Here is an 18,961-nt window from a genome sequence, read left to right as displayed (position 1 = left end):
AAAAAAAAAAAAAAAAAAAAAAAAGTTGCCGGTTGTGGAATACTCTTTTTGGACAAATAGTGGCCTTTTGTCATAGCCCCTTTGAATACTTGTGGTAGCAATAGGAGCCAACAAATCTTCCTCAAGAGAAGAGGCTGCTTTGAAGATGGAGGAATGACGAGATACTGGGATTTCTTATATATATTGTTTCTGTTTGGTTGATTTATTTATTTTCCAGAAGTGTTTTCAAGGATTTCTAGGTCACATGCTTGTATTAAAAGTGTAATAGTGAGTATAGGGGCTCTGAGCTTTTTTTAAAGCCTTTGCATCTCATGTCAGATTTTTAGATCCCTTCTGTCATCCAGTGACTTGTCAAGGAGAGGGCCTTTTTGAAGTTGACCCCTGTGTCCTGCTCAAGTGATTGAGACAGGGTAGCTGGTATAAATTGATCTAGCCCTGCATCATCTTCTGTCCTTTCAGCTAACTGTAAAAGTAATAAATTACGAAGTAATTCTAAAGCGATTGCTACATCCTAACTTGTCATCTTTCTAGTCTGCTGATATTAGTCAATGACAAGGCAATACCTGAATGCCTGAAAAGGAGCTGGAAACATGCTATTTTTGTTATACTGTTCATTTTTAAATTGTTGGGGTTTTATGGGAACATATCTAATCAGTAGCATTTTTAAAACCAGTAATGAAGTCAAGAATAAGATAGGAAGCTGCCAGTTGTTGCTCAGTTTTCCTTACCTGCAGGTTAGTGCTTAAGTGTGCCTTTCCTGAAGTAAGGAGTACATCAATACAATTAATCTGTTCTTCCATCACTGATGCAGAACACTTGCTGCCTGTCCAGTGTATAATGTGTTTGGAAAGTGAGAATTGTAGGACTTATATTATTGAGTATATTGCTGTTAATAATTCATTAAGATTAGGGCACAATGAACTATTTTACACCTGTATGTGGGTACATTTGTCTTAAAAACAAAAAAAAAAGCAGAGAAAATATTTATGTACTAGGTAGATAATGTAATAGATGGCATTTTCTTCTCAAATTTGTTTTAAACCTTGGCTTAGTGTTCAAGGGTATTTCACTTTTAAAGTGCTGCTATTTGGGTCTCATCTAAAATGAAAAGTTTGATTGTCTGTGATTGTTGAAACAATATGTATTAACATCACAACTTGCTGGTTAATTGTTTTAGTATAAACTGTGTAATCTTCTGTTTTGGATTTTTCCTGGAGAAGTTGTACATTCTTTTTTCTTTCTGCCCTGCAAACCTAGACCAGACTTTTCTTCAAAATTAAAAAAAGTAAAAAAAAAGAAAAAGTTGTTTGTCTTTTCAGGGTTGTTGATGCGGTATGGTTCTCATGTTTTCACAGTAAAGGTTGGCGGCATTAATTGTCCTTCACAAAATCCCATTGTACTCCTTTGCTGTAAAACTGAATGCGTACTTACAAGCAGTTTGGTTTTTGAAAATTGGTTCCACTGCTAGCTGTAGGATTACTGCTGTTGTGTAAAAGTAAATACTTTTTTCCTTCACCCTAAGAACAAAAAGATTGAAGAGCTTCTCTTTCTCTACAGTCATTTGTCCAGCTTAATGAAGACAGAATAGCACTGAGCTATAGAAAGATGATGAAGGCATAACATCTCTTCCTCTGTATCAGTGTGTGTTTTTTAAAATCTACTGGAGACATGATTTACTACCTGTAAAAGGCATTGTGGATGTTTCTTCTTCAATTTTTAACATGCTTACTCTGCACTCTGACTTGGACATTCTTGTTGTGTGTGGAGTGGAGCCTATATGAATTCTTGTATTAAATGTTGATTTAGGGATGTTAAACAGATTATTTTTTAAGGTACCATTAAAAAATTTTTTTTTTATTTCTTTTGTATAGCAATGTAAAACAAGCTTGTTTTCATACCCTTCTTTAGTATAGTTTTATTAGAGCCATCAAATTTAGTGATTCTTCTGCCCTTTTTTTAGCTGTCATATTATAATGACTTTGGACCAATATATGCTGAGTTAGTTTGGAAGTTAGCTGGATGAGCAAAAGAAGCATTATATTTTAGCAGAATTTGTTCTTCCCTGTTCTTATCATTCTTTTGCTCATTTTTTCCATTAAAGAACTAGAGCACATGATAATGGGACAGCAATCTTGTTTTCTTTCATTAATAGTTTTGTGTCAATGTTGTCATCAATAGTGAGAAAACTTGGTCATAGAAGGGGGAAACCTCTCTAGGTACAGCCAAATGTGAAGTATTGAATATTCAACAAGTAGCTTTCTTGAAGAAGCAAACAAAGAAGGTAAGATCAGAGGATGTGTGCTAAGTATGTAGCACACCCAAAACCCATTAAAATAGGGTCTTCACTAACCTTTTTGGAGAAATCCAGAATGAGTATGATTCTGAGGACCTGAGTAGCTCATGAGTCTAGGAAATTGTGTTAACACTGAGATCTTTGTCTTTTCAGATTACTTTTATGTTAAAAAAAATAAAAAATAAAAAGGAAGAACAAAAACATAAAACTTCAGCAAAACTTCTCTGGAGATAACGATGTCTTTGGCAGCAGCTCAGGGCTGCAGAGGGTTTTGTTTTGTTTTTCCAAAATACATAATTGGTTCCAAGTCTGGTAAATAAATAGTTATAAGCCTTTCATGCTTTCCAGTGTCTAAAACTTCACATTACGTAGAGCCCTCTGTACTTCTCAGGGTAACCACGGCTTGGTTATCATTGACCTAGAAACACAAGTTAATAAAGTCTGCTTTCAATGGGCTAGGAAATACAAAATCCAATTACATAATATTATTTGTACTGGAAGGCATATTAATGCATATCATTATGCCTCTTTTCTCTGTAACCTTTGCTCAATTAAACAGTGTCTTCCTTCCTCACTAGTTGGATTTAGATCCTGCAGCCTCTCTAGGGAAGGCAGGGCTTAGAGCGGTTCTTCCTGTAGAGATGAGAGGTTCTCCTTGGGCAAACAACTTTGTGTGGAAATCTTTATTTTATTTTTTTATATTATTTTTTATGTTCTTTTTAAAATTATTTTATTTATTCTTTAAGAAAAAGTGTATTCTCATACTCTTTAATGCAAGAAATGCATTCAGTCATGTCCTTTTTTTAATGCAATCTGTATTAAAACTAAGCTTATCTCTACCATTATGATGTAGCATCAGATTCTCTTTTAGTGCCGAAAAGAGTCCTTTCAAAGTCTCTGCAAGGTTATTGTAAGTGGAAACTTTCCAAAAGAGGTTTCAAAATGCCTTTTTATGCTTTTAGAATGCTATTAAAAGAATTGTAGAAAATAGCCTTCCTTCTTTCTTTTTTTTTTTTTTTTTTTTTTAACTACTTCAGCAAATTCAGGAGGAAGCTTACTTAAGGGGTCACCATATAAATATCTAAATAGATGAGTTTGAGATTGTCAGTTTCCTGGAGTTTTAAAAATATTAGTAAAAGCTTTATGTTTCATATCTGTAAGTCTCAACAGGAGATGATAAAGCATAGTTTACATCCCCTATCACTTTGGCTCTAGGCTGTATTACTGTAAAGCATTTTAAGTTTGAGGAGTACTTACAGATGCTTATATCATGTAATGCATATCTATAAACATGTACACAGAAGGTGAGTGATATTTTCAGTGAAGAGCCATGAGCTCATTCACCCACTGGAGTGGGAAGGGAAGTTATCAAGAGACTAATAGTCTTAGCGAAGAAATAACCCTATTTCTGGACTGAAGTATCTCTTTTGACAAATCAGAGGGAAAGCCTTAGGAAAGCTAACATTTATTGGCCTTCTGGCAAAAGATCACCTGTGTGCATAATTTAATTCTTTCTTTTAATTCTTTCTTCTACCCACATCTGTGGTCTTACATTCCTGTAACTGTTGCTGCTTGATGCTGCTGCTGTTTTTGTTTCCCTGTGCATGGAGGGAAAATGTATTTGTTACAGCTATGGCTCCTAGGTCCTCTCTTGTTTTATGAATCCTAGTCATTGCCATTCTATTTTGTATACAGCAATAAAGGCTGGGAGTAGAGGATGGTAAACTGAGAGATAGTTTAGAAAAACAGTCCTTGCTATTCGCTTGTCTTTGGTTCTTTTTGGCAAGTCTTTTGCCAGTGATGTGGGATATACCTCCAAGTCCTAATCTTTTGTTCAGGTTCATTTAAAGAAAATGAATCTGAAATRCTCAAGTTTTATTTATTACTGAGGCAAACAGCTGCTTTTTCACTATGATCTTTGCTGTCCTTTCCTTATTCTGGTGTTGATGTAGGGCTGGATCTCTTCTGCAAAGCCCCGTGTGTGCTGCAGATGTCTTTATGTATCATGCTGTGTATTATGTACTGCTTTTCTCCTTCCCTATTTCTATTGCCATGTAGATTGAATATGAAATAACAAAAAGTAAACACAGAGTGAAATGCACCATCTCAAATGAAATATTAGTCTTTATTTGAATGCGCACTATATCAGCTGGGGTAAAAGCATTAGAAAACTGACTTTCTCATGGAGAAGTGCCCAGAGACCAAAATAATTTTGAATCTGTATGCATGTATGTTATACTAAATAGTGTCTGACATGAAAGAACAAATTTTAAACATCGCTACATGTATCTTTCTAGTTCATTCTTCAGTGGTGCAGTCAGCTGGCACAGACTCGGACAGTCACAACCTTGATTTTTGAGTGATTGTTATAAACAACCTTTTTCTAGTTCTCTTTTCTCAATCATCCTACTCATTTTCCCAATCCTACTATATGCCATGGATGATTTTCCCATTTCTGTTTAGAGTATAAAAGTAACAGAAGTTTTTCAAGCACCTGGTGCAGGATGAAGATGACTGAGTAATTAAATGCCACTGGAGCTGCTGATTGGCACATAAAGCTACAATGTGATAAACAGACATGAGTTACAATAACATGCGTCTTCTCTTCCTTGAAAGAATGCATAATGAAACCTGATTCAAATATGTTCTGGTTTTAAGAAACATCTTGTGTGTTTTCTTTGAAATTGGTTCTGCTTTCATCTGTTGGAACCATTAAGCTGATCTGCTCCTCTAATTGTTCTATACAAGCCTGTACAATTCAAAAGGGGGGCAAAAAGGCTGTAAATTGACAGTACATAATCTTGGAAGCCCACTTACTATGCTTGAAATAGAATTTTAAGGTTCTAACTGAAGGAAGTATGTGAAAATTCATGAATAGCCAGAGTTTTTCTAGCATTGTAATTCCTCAAGGGTAGAAAAGCTCCAGCTACAAGGCATTCCCAACAGAAATCTTGGAAGGCCTTGGTTTAGCAAATTCTTTGCTTGTAAATTCAGGCAGTAAGTTAGAAGATGTTAGCTTGAAAGAAGAGTTAATTTAATATGAGAAATCATAGACTTCTATAATGAAGAGAGGGCATACAGATTAGATTAACGTGGTATAACAATAAATAATATGTAATTTCCCAAGTCATTATGGGAAAACCGTGAGTTTCACAGTTACTGAAAGAGGAACAAATCAAAATGGACAGCAAGTCATTGACTAATGATGGCAATAAATCAGGGATCTAACACTTTTGTTCATTCTTTGCCCTAAGAGAATCAACAGTAGTTGACCGAAGGATTATATGTAGTGGCTTCATGGATTGTTCTTTGGCATCTTCAAGACACTTGAAAGATGTCCCTCGTATCTGCAAAATGAATGCTGCGATGCTGTTGATCAGTTCTTGCTTAGTGTGATACTGCATAAAACATTTCAAGAGTGTAGTTTTGTGAGCCCTGTCTATCACTAGAAGAATTTTTTCAGGGCTAAAAGGAGGGTTTTCTGAATTATCATTCTTGGTTAGTGTTACTAAAGGTCAGCTCTGAAAACTGCTTGTGTGACATTGCTTCAGCATGCCAAGTCTTAGGGTTTTAGGGATTTTTTTTTTCTTCTTTTCTAAGATTCAGGAACTTCTAAAATTAGTTGGGGGGGGGGGTCCAAGAGTTTTTAAAAAATCTGTGTCCTGGTTTATGTAAGATTTAAGAGTGAATTTACAAATGAAATAAAAGTGTTGAAAGGATAGACGTCTAACTTGCTAATCTGTCACTGATCTTTCCATAAGGCAAGTAAAGCTTGCGTTTTAAACTACTGCCTAAAGTATACTGTACTTGTGCATTTTAGGATTGTAATATGAAATATGGTGGTATGAATTACTACTAAAATTGCATCAAGTCTCTTTTTGTATGACAAATATGTATTTACAATGTCACTGTATTTTTATTTATATAAAGGAGCATCGTGTGTGCTCAGAGTTCTCATTTCTGTTTTGTATTCACATCTGCATACTTCCTATGGCTCTCAAAAAAGATATTTGCATCTATGTGTTTACCTTGTTAGTGGACGGCTTAGGTGCGAAATTTTGAGTTGCCACTTCAGAAGGCGCAAAATGAAGACAAACAGCATAAGTCCGAAAGCCTTTTGCTATAACTTTATTATTTATTTAATCTATACCCAAACTTTAGTCCTAATTTTCTTCTACTTTCCTCTAGCTAAAGTATAGCTAGCTACAGGTAAAGAATTCTCCCACAAGCACAGCCTGTGCAACGTTCGAAGCCCTAGGAATGCTTTAACTATTTTAGTCCTGAATGACAAACAAGGGGGAATGAAGGGACATAGTAATATAACTCTCTACTGAAAGAGGACTACCCATTCTGAGTAGCCATTTTGGAGATATCTTTTGCAAAACTAAATAAAACTTCAAAATACATTATTGCACTTCTTGAGTATTGCATAAAAATCTTTAATACAGTAATAAAATTCAGTATTACAGCCTTTATGTTCCTCGCTGTTTTTTTTATGACTCATTTTTACTCTCTGTAGTGTTCTTGTAGATCTGATTTTTCCAATGAAATCCTCTCTCTCCACTCAAGACTGATGAAATTTAAGCTAGACATTAGAATTAAGTGGATTTCTTTTTTTTTTTTTTGATAGCTAAAAAATTAATTCTTCAACAGTGGAAATCTTCATTAATTCCCAAAATCAAAGACTGATTTAATGAGCTTAGTGACTTGGCTGCATCNTTTTTTTTTTTTTTTTTTTTTGCTCTCTTGAAGAGAGGTTTCTCTGGAAGGACAAGAGTATACTACTGATATGTTTGGTTATTCTTGCATCATGTCCTCTCCTTGCTATTCTTTTTCACTGGCAGAGAAAAAAAACAGACAGGGAAATAAATTGAGTATTGCTAAAGAGACAGAATACAGAGATACAGAAATGCTTTCAGGGTTTGTAAAATATGGATGATTTTGAAGGGCTTGTATTTCTTCAGGAATTTTGCTTTTAGAATACTTCAGTTTCTCTAAAATATATATATATATCGAAGTACGGTTTTGCTTGTAAATTACATAGTTTTTATGTTTGTTATTGAATGTAGTATATACTGAGTCCCACAAAGAAGAATGAGACTGATTCTGCTTATTGCTAATAAAAAATCTTAGAGATAACACTATTCTGAAGAGTTTTTTGTATAAAAAAATATAGTTAATGGTGACTGTTTGAAGATGGGACCATATCATACAAGTTCCTAAACATAATGGAGGTTAGCATATTTTCATTGATTAGTTTTTGCAATTTTTTTTAACTGGAGCAGAAGTAGAGTGAGAAGGAAAGGAAGGATTTGGGGAGATGATGAGGATAAAGGAGTAAGTTTGGGGGGAGGGGGGAGAAGAATATCTTTCTTCCTGCTCACCCAAAGACAAGAAGCAGGAATTTGGGGGTTTGTGGCAGCAAGAGACTTGCTAATCAGCAGGGTAAGGTGGGATCTGTGAGATTTTTGTGGCAACTGTTTTCGGTGCATATGGGATGCTGAAAGAATGAGTGTAGCAGTCAAGCAGGGTGGTTGGTGACAGAGCCTGGGAAAGCTGAAAGTGTGTGTGGCAGTATATAGGATTTTCAAGTTACAAAAGAAGTTGAGAGTACGGAGACTAAGTTATGGCAGTTGAAAAAAGCTTGTGTTTATTGCACAGGAGCAGGGCTTCAGAGAGCAGACAGCCCTGGTCCGAGCATCGTACCCAGAAGTATAGCTTCATAGCTTTGAACCACAAGCTCACAAGGTCGTTCAGGCTGGAAGGGACCTCAGTTTATCAAGTTTTATTCTCGTACTGGGAAGGCCTGAAGCTGAGCAGTTCTCTAGATGAGGTCTAATGAGTGTGGAGTAGAGGGGAATAATCCCTTCCCTTTGATTGTCTGTGCTGCTGTTCATACAGCCCAGGACGCTGGTGGCCTTCTCAGTCGCCAGGACACACCGCCGGCTCCTCCTGCGCTCCCTGTCTGCCCAGACCTCAGGGCCTTTTCCACACAAGCTGCTCCCAGCCAGGATTGCTGCAGGGGGGTTATTCCTTTCCAGGTACAAGACTGTGTTTGTCCCTGTTGTATTTCACAAGGTCGGCCCCCTCCTCTGGCCAGTCTAGGTCCCCMTGAATGGCAGCTATGCCCTCAAGGCTATCAACTGTCCCCCTGCCAATTTGGTGTCATCTGCAAACTTGATGACAGTGTGCTCTTCACTGAGAAAGATGTTAAACAGGCTGGGTCCTAAGACAGACCCCTGTGATACTCTGCTTGTTACTGGCCTCCAGGCAAAGCACGACCCATTAACCGCCACCCGCTGAGCCTGATCATCCAGTCAATATTGTACCGTGTGGTTGTACGCCCATCCAGCCCATAATGTCCCTACTTGGGTACAAGAATATTGTGGGCGATGATGTAGGTGGAAACATGGAGGTTTTCAGTAGTCAAGATAAGGGTTTATGCAAGAGTGTTGAGGGAAAAGGTTGAAGTTATGTAGGAAGAAGCAGGGAGATCTCCCTCTTGAGGAACGTCTGGGCCCAGGCCAAATGATTTGGATTACAAACATGAATAACTATGGTGATGACTACGATGCTGATGCTGATCCTGCTGATGAAGAAGCATTGTAAGGAGAGATTAAGAGGTTGACTTTTTGCCGTTCTACTCTTAAAGCAGATGGTTTGGCTTCTTTCATAAGTAGATTTCAGAAAGACAGTTGAAAGGATTTGGGTCAAGAGAAGCAAGTCTCCCTGATTCAAAAAATCAGTAAGCAAGTAATTACAGTTGGCTAAATGAAATTCCTGTATCTGTAGACAAGTCATGTGGGAAAGTAGAGAGACAGAAGAAAGTAATATTTTTTGAAAAGGAGCATGGTTGCTGGTAGATAACTGCTGAAAAGAAAAATGATGAATCAGACAGGACAAAATGAAGTACCAGCTCCCAGATGACTGGGGATGTGCTTCAGGAAGGTGTAGAAGCCAAGAACTAGTTTGGTCAGGATTGGGAACAGAATTTTAAGGCAGAAGTTTAAAATGCAGATATTTTTGTTTTATACTGAAATGCTATTAACAGAATGGCTTAAAAGAATGGGAAAGGTAATCAGGTTGTAATTGCTGTATTCAATGTTATGTGCTATGTTGCCTTTAATTTTTTTTATTTTAGTTGCTTGGTGTCTAAGTGATCAGGGATCACAAAGAAAATACTGTATTAGAAAGAAATGTTTTCATGTGCTCTGTGAATGTTTTTGTTTCGTTATGTCATTAGTGAAAATGTTTTGAATTTCTGAGGCAGTGCTAGTGATGCAAGAAAGGAATGGAAAAATAGTGAAAGGAGTGCAGTAGCATTTTGTTCTGTTTCACTCCAGCTAAAATGTGTAGTCTTTCTATGTTTGGGTAAGAAATTAGAAAATAACCTGGGCAGGAAATCAGGGAAGGATTACCTGACTGTAATCGTCAGTACTTTGAAACAACTTCTTCAAAATCTGGAACTGTTCATAATGGAAAAGTCTTGTGGTGAAAATCCCATTGCTAGTTCTGTTGGATCCTGTGGATCTTTTCTAGAYGCTTCCTCTTTAATGAATAAGTTCATATGATGCCCTGTTGTCACCTTAACAATTCTCCAAAATGCCTCTGAGGATCCTCTCTTCAAAAGAATCTTTTTTCTTTTGCACAAAGAAATGTGCAATTGCCCAAGAAAGTCTTGAGCAAGGAATCGGGAGAAAAATAAGAATTTAGCTTCTAGAGGAAGTGCTAGTTCAACATGTTTTGTAGACAGAAGAGCATAAATAACTTGAGCCATCCAGAACTTCTCCTCGTCCTTGCATTAGTACTGGCTAATGGCTCTGGCGCAACTGTAACACTTTTACACCATGGGTTGGAATCTGGGGAAAAGAAGCCTTTTCTACTCTCAGTCCTTATTTTCCTCTAGGAGCTATTTTCTCTAGTGGAAAGCATTCATCTTGTTATGTAGTGTTGTGAACTCCACTGACTAGCTACTTTAGTTGAGCTGGAATGGAGACTGACTGCATTTTTATCAGTAAATAAACCTTATTTTTTATATTAGAGATAAAAAATACATTGAAAAAATTCAAGCACATCATTTTAATAGTATTTAAATATCTTCTTTTGTATTAAAACTAGTAGAAAGTAATACAAATAACTCATGCAAAGCAGATTCTTTCTATCCTGGACTGATTCATACTTTTAAAAAATTGTATGGAACAAAATGCTTTATAGAAAACATTATTACAGCTGATGACTCATGAATACTATTTTTGTTTGTTTTTAATAGGATGGTTACGCTTAACTCTTTAAAAAAAAAAACATCATAAGCACTGGAGAAGAAAATATCCTGAAATTCACTTCTATTATCATGAAAAATATCTGTAAGAAAAATTGTAATTGCCTCTGTGTACAAGGATCAAAATATTTTAGGCTAATTTGAAGAATGTCTTTTCCTAATGTGTTCTCATCATCCCAGTGTTCTGATTACATATGTTCTAAATTTTAAAAATATTGTTAAACAAGAAACGGAATAAGAGGCAGCATTTTCTAAGGGATGTAAAGTGCTTTTGCAATTCTCACTAGCAGTTGTGAATTTACCTTTTAAAGTTTCAGTGGATCAATTTTCTGTTACGCCAGCTACCAAAAAAAAGAAAAAAAAATCTGTTGTAGCAATCTGTATCAGCAATCATGCTAATAATGAAACTTGTAAAGTTTTTTTCTGAAAGGGCAGTATAATAGTTTCCTTTAGGTGAGTGTTTTAAAACCTGTCATCATCATCTTTCTTGTATTCACTTCCTCGAGTTAATTTTAGAAAAATCTCTACCCTTTATTTATTTCTTGCCATTTCTGTTTTGTAAAATGTAAATTTTATCTTGCAGTCTGAATTAAATGTTGGCTATTACTCACACAGTAGATAGGTCTGGTCAGAGAGGTGAAAATGGAAAAAACGTTTTAATGTCTGTTATTCACGACATCAGGTTACAAATGGCACTCTTTTTTCCTTTTGCAAAAGGCACTGAGGCGTGAACTGAAGGATAAGGAGCAAACCATTCTTAATGCTGTGGACCAGGCACGAGTTTTCCTTGCTGACCAACCCATTGAGGGGCCTGAGGAACCGAGAAGGAGCTTGCATTCAAAAACAGGTCAGAAAATATTCTCTTCCTGTTTGGAATAGTCAAAAGGAAAGAAAAAGTACTTACATGTCCCTTGTACTGATTTTGTATCCCACTTGCTTGTTTAAGCTTTAGGATTTTCCATACCATGTACTGATTGCTTTTATTTCAAGGTTTTGTCTCAAATATTATTACTCTTGCTTTGGAAATACCCAAATTTTTAATGTAGCAAAAAGGAAAACCTCTTATATTTCCTTCTTCAGTTATTGATTCATAACATTGGTGTCATCAGTTCTATTATTTTTTCTTTTTTTGGGGGGGGTACAGTATCAAACATACACACCTTAAATACAGCCAGAAAAATAACTCAAGGATGCACATTCAAATCTGTATATGTTCCTATTGCAAAAGTTTACCCCATAGACGGAAATAGAATGTAGTCTGTGTTGCATGTTGTTAGAAGTAAAAGGAATCAGCTTTAGGAAAGCAGTCGGTACAGAATCTTAAAGATTCAAACTTCAGCTGAATTATTGCTAAGGAATGAAAGACAGCTATCCTAGAAATGATATTTGCATTACGTTGTTGAGATATTTGGCTATATCAGAGCAGCAGGGAGATGATAATCCCCCCCCCATAACCACAATTTAGAAAAACATACCGAATATCATTATAATTACAAAGAAAAATATCATGTTATATTTGGAGTACAATTAAATCATAGTATTATTTTCTATTATAAGCTACAATATTCTAAAATCTTACTACTCTAAATTACATAAGAATTATTCCTGGAAAGAGCTTGTGATTTGTAGAAATGCCAGTTGCCTTAAGATGTGAATAATTTACTGTTCTGTGTAATTTACAAAATTACAATATAGCTACTTCTGTCCAGAGTTAAATTTTTTTCTTCTTTTATGTCTTTGGATCTCTGTAGCAAACTTCTCAGTTTTATTCAGTGGGAAAAACTTATCTTTCCTGCATCCATGCTTGCTTTGTGTTACTTCGGTGCACATTTTTATACGGTTCTCCTATTCCCTAATTTGACTTTGCAATAAAGTTTGAATAGCTGCTGATTAAAGCCACTGAACAATTTTCCCCCATGGCTATTTCTTGCATCTTAGCTGCTTTACTGTATTGTACTACTTTCTGTTTTGAAATCCTGATTCCTGTAAACATTGTGCTTGTCTTTACTCACAAATCTGTCTGATATATTTCATCTGTAATGCTTTATTTTGTCTAAACTGCAAGAAACCTTGCAGGTGAAAAATAATGAACGCTGATTTTATATTTATTCATTCAGTCACAAAGTCTGAAGACATAAGTCTCCTTTCAAAAGCCATAGAAACACCCAGGGCAAATGAAGCCAGAGCATAAAACGTTACCAGTGTAAAATGTTCACTTTCTAGCAGGACTTAATATCAATAATCTAGCAAGTGTTGACAGAAAGTGCAAGAGCAAACTTTAGATGATGACATGCATCATAAATTCTTGTTATGCAATTTTGTTTTTGTTATTATATATGTGTGTGTGTGTATTTACATCTTGTGATATACAGATGGCAATGAGAACGTAATAGCAGGGAAGTTGATGACCATGGTAAGCTGCATAGCAATAATGGTGAGGCAGATGGTCTGCAAGTGATTTATGAATGTCTCCTGTCCACTCATCGTATTTCAAAACCAATTGGATGCGATCAGACTGGGAAGCTTCATAGATGTGCATTAGGTTTATTTTACTCTTCCTTCTGTAGACACAGATTTCCATATGTCCTAGTTCTACGCTAGGTGTTCTTGTTTTGAGTACTATAGCACTTTCTATAGGTTAACAGGCTTTCAGGCCAAAAAGTCTCATGGAACCATCTACTCTGATCTCTTATGTGCCATAAGCAGTTAAATTTCAACCAGGACTGAGTCTAGTAAATTGTTTTGTGGCAAGTAATGCCACTGATCTCCAGAAGGATGCTTCTCTATGTTTGACGACATCCAGAGACACACATTTTTTCTTCTGGTTAACCATTTTCAGCGAGAGCTGTGGGTGCGGACTTATGTTTACTTCTGAAAATGTCTAATTTTTTATTTTTTCTGTCAGCCTGTCAATTACTGCTATTCTCAGCACTAGCTATAAATATAAGTAGCTCCATTAACTTCAGTGAAGTACTCTCAACATTACTACAGGTGAAGGAATCCCGTTTTGGATTGTAAACTGGCGGTCTGTTTTTTCAGATAATCTTGTGCAGTGAACAGCACTGTAAGATCATGATCTAAACAGATGGTTTGGCTGCTTCTATATTACAAACAACAAAAACTTTTATTTTTAGAAATCATAGTTACAGTAATTGAAAAATCACTATTTCTTGGAGTTAGTTTTTTACCTTGTGTAAAGGCAGGGGTGTTTAGGTGGTGGGTTAGCTACTCCAAAGAGAAGAAAGTGTGAAAAACATCCAACCTTTTATCCAGTCCCTTAAGATACACAAAAGCATGAACAGTGCTGTTACTTCATTGCCTGTTTTGCAAGAATTAAGTGTATGTTGGATTAAATGTCTCGTGATTCTTGCAACATCTATCATTCTCTCTCTACAGAGTCTTCAAAATCATGGTGAAATCCTGCCACATGATTCTAGTGCAGCATCATTTCAGTCTCATGGACATTGTAATAAATTAAGACAATCTGAGTAACCTCTTCACATCCCTCTGATGTGCACAATCACTACTTAATTGAAGAAAGCATTACCTTACTAGAACATCCCGTGGCTATTCATAATATTTAAAAATAGAACCTATCATATCTTTTCARACATCATCTTTGAAGCTTTCTCTGCTCCTTTATAAAACACACACTACAAATTAAACTGAATCATACTGTAATTTAGTCTTTGTATCAATTGTCTGATTTCACCTAATTTGCACTTGGGCTGTTAAGTAAAAAATAATTCTGTCTAGGCATAAAGTATGCAACAATATCTTAATTTTCTCCTTATTCCAAGGACATTGGCTGTGGAGAATTCTCTGTGTTCAGTCCTTGACTGATACACTTACTTGCTGATTCTGAATCTCTTTCCTCTTTCTTTCCCTTCTTCCTCTTGCCCTTGCCCATTTTTTTTCCTAGATTTTTTTCATGCCGGGAAATAACATTGTTGCTACAGGGCAAGCAGTGAGAGAGATTCAGGAAAAAATTGATGAGAATCAGTTTTGAACTTGGTCGTACAAGACCTATTTTAAGGACTTTTGCATAGAGACACTTTGTTATGTCCCAAGAAGACAGAGTATAATATTTGTTATAGGATGCCTTATTATATCCTATTACTGCTTGTAACGTTTTTGTGACATAACTGAAGTTAGTGAATAAGTTAAGTCAGGTCATGAGGTAGCCTTGGTTTCATCTCCTTTCCTGTGTTGGCCTTCTACTGTTCCATGTGGTAATTGGCACATTCAAACACTGCCCCTTGGTGTCCAAGAAACTTCCTTTGGAGTTAATTTTATCCCTCATCTGTCTTCTCTTCTGATCCCCTTCCCACCTCCCCCCACCCCATATTTCCTTAGGGAGCCCCATCACAAAAAGTATGCTTTACCCTTTTTTTGCCTTTGAACTTCAGCAACTAAATGGAACTGACTGATAAACCACCAGGCCAGCTGCTGAATTTTATAGATGAACAAGATAAGGAAATTGGAAATGTTCGTGTTTTTTAGCTTTGTTGTGACTTGTCTGTGGTATAGTAGAAAACTTAGAGAATTATAATTAGCTGCTTGCACATCTTTAGGTCTATGGCATAACTACAGTTGGCTTCTCAGATCCCTGAACTGTTAGTGAATTTAGAGGCCATGGGAAACACACAAGAAACCAGAAATAATATTTTCTATCCCTGGGGTTCAACAGATCAATGATACAGCTTTACTGAAATTCTGTCCTTAAAATTCCATTGATGTAGTGAGGGAGTGGAGCTAATTTTTTTAGAAGATAACATAAATTACATCCCAGCAGATTAGGCCACTACATTGATTCCCACTGTAGTAGTGAATATTTCCAGGAGTCTGCAGTATTATTGATATACTTTAGTAGCTTCTAGTCTTGTTAAGGCAATCAGATTCCTAGCCTTGAAAGCTGTTATTTGGTAGTGAAGGTGGTTGTGATAAATGCATCATTTAAAATTAAGTATTTACCATCTGTTATCTCCTTTTATTTATAAGTGCAGAAACCCTCTTAAATCAGGTTTGCATCACAAGAGAAATGTATTAATATGTGTCAGTGAATTACATACATATATTTCATTTAAACTAGCAGAAACACAACATAGTCTCCTGTATCAGGCATAAAAAAAGGTGGACCCTCTTTTTTTCTTATTGAACACATTCAGATACATTCTCTGACATTTTTTTCTCTTAGCAAGGAAGAACTTACAGAAATAGGCAATTTACCTTTTTCTAACGTATATATAAGGCTGCATTTCCATTCCCAACTGCCTTTGTGAGTCCACATAGCTATTGCACACTGCTGGAATAATTCTTTATTTTCTGCTACTCAGCTGGACTGAGTATGAAGTCTCTGAGTGTGAAGATTAGAGGAAGTGCTTAAGACAACAGCATATAAGCCACTGAAAGTCAGTGGAGTTGTCCTCCTAAATCAATTACACTTTGAACATCTCGGCCTGTGTTATAATTTCAGAGCTTGTTCACTTGTGATTTTTAAGAGTTTTTTTTTTTTTTAAAAGAAACTCTCAAAAAGTAAAAACTGGAGAAGGATGCAGCTATCCATGAGATAAGCCCAAACTGATTAGATATCCCTTTTTCTTTCAACTAGATCTGTTAGTCACCATTTAAGTTTCATCTACGTAAAACACTTTTTCTAGTAGAGCCCTGAAATTCTTTTTGTGGTGTCTACATGGTTGCCTGCCTAAAGTCATATCAGTAAAGTTCCAGGAGTTGTTACTGTTTGAGTGGCATGGAGTGCAGACTTAGAGCAGTGTCAAGCCTGAATTTTGAACAGCTGAACCTCAGAAACACACTCAGCCTGAGGGCATAGACAATAATAAAATTAACCACTTTCTTAAATGCGAGGACTTTGGGATGTGACCAGAGTAGTATTCATTCTTGACCCATATGCTATGTTATGGCCTTGTTTTATCTGAAATAATGGAAGCTTCCCAGGTGGAAGCCACGTTCCTAAACTTTAACTGTTGCCCTATTTTAAAGACTGCAGAAACCATCATAACCTTGTCTGTAAGAAGTCTCTCAGTTATGCTACTAACAGCGCAGCTGATTGATGGATGTCAAAGGTTAGGACCTTATTTGAAAGAAAATTCCTTTCTTAAGCTCTAAAACAAACATAACTAAATGACATTGTAAATAAGCTTCAATATAGCAAATTGGAAACTGCAGAGTATTAAGCAATGTAAAGTATACAGAGGAGAAGACATGCTGAGGAAACTTACTTAGAAGGTTGGTGAGCAATTCAAAAAAAGTTCAGAACATGGGTGTTTTCTTAAAATCCAGTGCCGTCAAAGGACATCATCAAGCCAAGAAGCACTATCTATTGTTCTCCCTGGCTTTTCTTTTTATTTTCTATTTTTGTTTTATTTTCAGTAAAATAGATTGTTTTGGTTGTGTTTGAAATGCAGTTAGGGGATGTGTATCTATTTCCTTCAGTCTTTCTTCAGTCTACCTGCCGTACGTGCTGTGCCAAAAAAAAAAAAAAATCTTTACTAGTCTTTGGAAGAATAAAAGGCCTCTTACAATCTGCAGCTGCAGTGCTTTGAAGGAGAACATAGAATTGCTTCCTTGGTTGCCTAGAGTAACTAGAATACCATGATGATGATATGCCTGTCTTCATTAGTACTCTCCCTTCAACAGGAATTGGAAGAAGACATAGTAGTTTGGTGATTCTGTAACACTACTGTTATCTTCAATTTTTTTTTCTTGTTTTGTAGCAGGCCCAGGCTAAAACTGAATTTATACCTGCCTTATAGTCCTGGAGCAACACTAGCGTCAGACTTCTGCTGTGCAAAAATATTATGATCTTGCTTTGAATCATACCATTTATAACAAAATGGCAGCTAGTTTTTACTGAAAAGTGTGTGTTTTGATTATACTGATGAATTACACTGGTTATACTGAAAAATATGCTGTTCTCAGGGTTGCTGTACTCTTCTTTAGCTTTCTGGAGATAGATGGTACGGGAAGGCTTAATCATCTCTTTTAACCAGAAGGTATTTTCTCTTTATTTCAGCCATCGTTTTGCATCCTTCCCACCAGTGCGCACTGGGAGTCTCAATGACCATTATTTAAGGGATATATATATATATATATATATTTGCTAGTATTGTTCTCATTCCTCTTTATCTGGAGACCACATTCCAGACTCTTTCCAGAAATACCTGCATGAAGTTAACAGCTTTGGGTATTCATTTTCTCTGCTTTTGCAATGTCGTCTTCTACAGACCAGAAGTAATTTGTCTTCTGTCCTGCAGAGGCTTCCCTCCTTCACTCCTGATTTAATTATTTCTCTCATTTCTGATTTCATTTTCTCTGTTTTGATAAAATAAAACCTAAATAGATGAAAATGACTGTACTTTTTGTTTATTTTGACTGCATGTGCAATAGATATTTGAAGTAGAAGAAAAAGGTGACATACCAGAATGTTGCATGGTTGCTTGCATGGCTGGATGCTAATTGCTGCATTTCCAAAATAACCAGTTGTTGCTTGTTCTTTAAACTTCCTATTCCTTTAATACTTTGTCGTAAGTAAGTTTTCTGTTGGGGTTGTTAAAAACTCAGAGAATACTTTCATTGGAGTGATGCTGAAGACTTCGTTATGCGATGATAATAGTACTTTTGATTCTTCTGCTTGCAAGTTTGACAATATGACAATTTGACATTTTTGCCTGCTTAAATGCTCTGAAACTGTACGTAATGATAACAGTGCCATTTCATCCATTGTTTTTTGCCACAAAGATTCATTGAACCAAGGAAGAGAAAATGTTTGACATAATTAGAGAAAGAGGGGGCATTACATCAGCTCCAGTTCTAGTATGCTTTATTAAGAATATAGTAAAAATAAGGGAAATTAGCTTAATTATGGCGACACAGAAAGAGATCACTAACTCGGGTTGGAATGCAGGGATCAAAGAAGGTTGCTTTAAAATCAAAGCTGCTAGAGTCAGGACTAGCTTAATTCATCTGAAATAAATTCTTAAACAAGAAGAATTTTCTTCTTCCTTAACTTTCCAGGGTAAGTATTCTCCATATATGTAAGCATGCAAAGAAACTAAATGCTGTGAAGTCTTGAAATTTTTCCTCCCGTGGTGGTCTGTCTCTGCTAGAGACACAGGTAAACTCGGTTCTTTCATCACTTTGTGATAAAAGATGCTTATTAAAATAAAGTTGTTGCTCTACAGAAGCAGTACTTTTTTTTCCTCCTTTTTCTCCCTGACTCCAAGGTCAGTTAATATCTTTCCTCTCTGGTAAACAGATGGTCCAGTGAATATAGGCTTTTCTTACTTTCTGAGCAGCTGCTGAAGTGGAGATAATGTAATAAGTGCCATTAAAAAAAAAAAAAGAAAGGGAAAAAAAAAAGGAAGGCT

At 36.1% G+C, this 18,961-nt stretch overlaps 1 protein-coding gene across 6 annotated transcripts in view; it reads left to right on the top strand.

Annotated features, from left to right (window-relative positions):
- UTRN (utrophin) overlaps positions 1-18,961 on the top strand; it is a 366,002-nt gene that overhangs the window by 248,158 nt on the left and 98,883 nt on the right. For all 6 annotated transcript variants that reach the window (XM_026066463.1, XM_026066461.1, XM_026066459.1 and 3 more), the window contains one exon: positions 11,289-11,418. In XM_026066463.1, the coding sequence (XP_025922248.1) occupies positions 11,289-11,418 (130 nt within the window). The remainder of the gene's footprint in view (positions 1-11,288; positions 11,419-18,961) is intronic.

The sequence above is a fragment of the Apteryx rowi genome, unplaced genomic scaffold (genome assembly GCF_003343035.1).
Source record: "Apteryx rowi isolate R43461 unplaced genomic scaffold, aptRow1 scaffold_241, whole genome shotgun sequence".
Lineage (NCBI taxonomy): Eukaryota > Metazoa > Chordata > Aves > Apterygiformes > Apterygidae > Apteryx > Apteryx rowi.
Note: the sequence above shows the minus strand (reverse complement) of the source record. Positions and strands in the feature narration are given on the sequence as shown.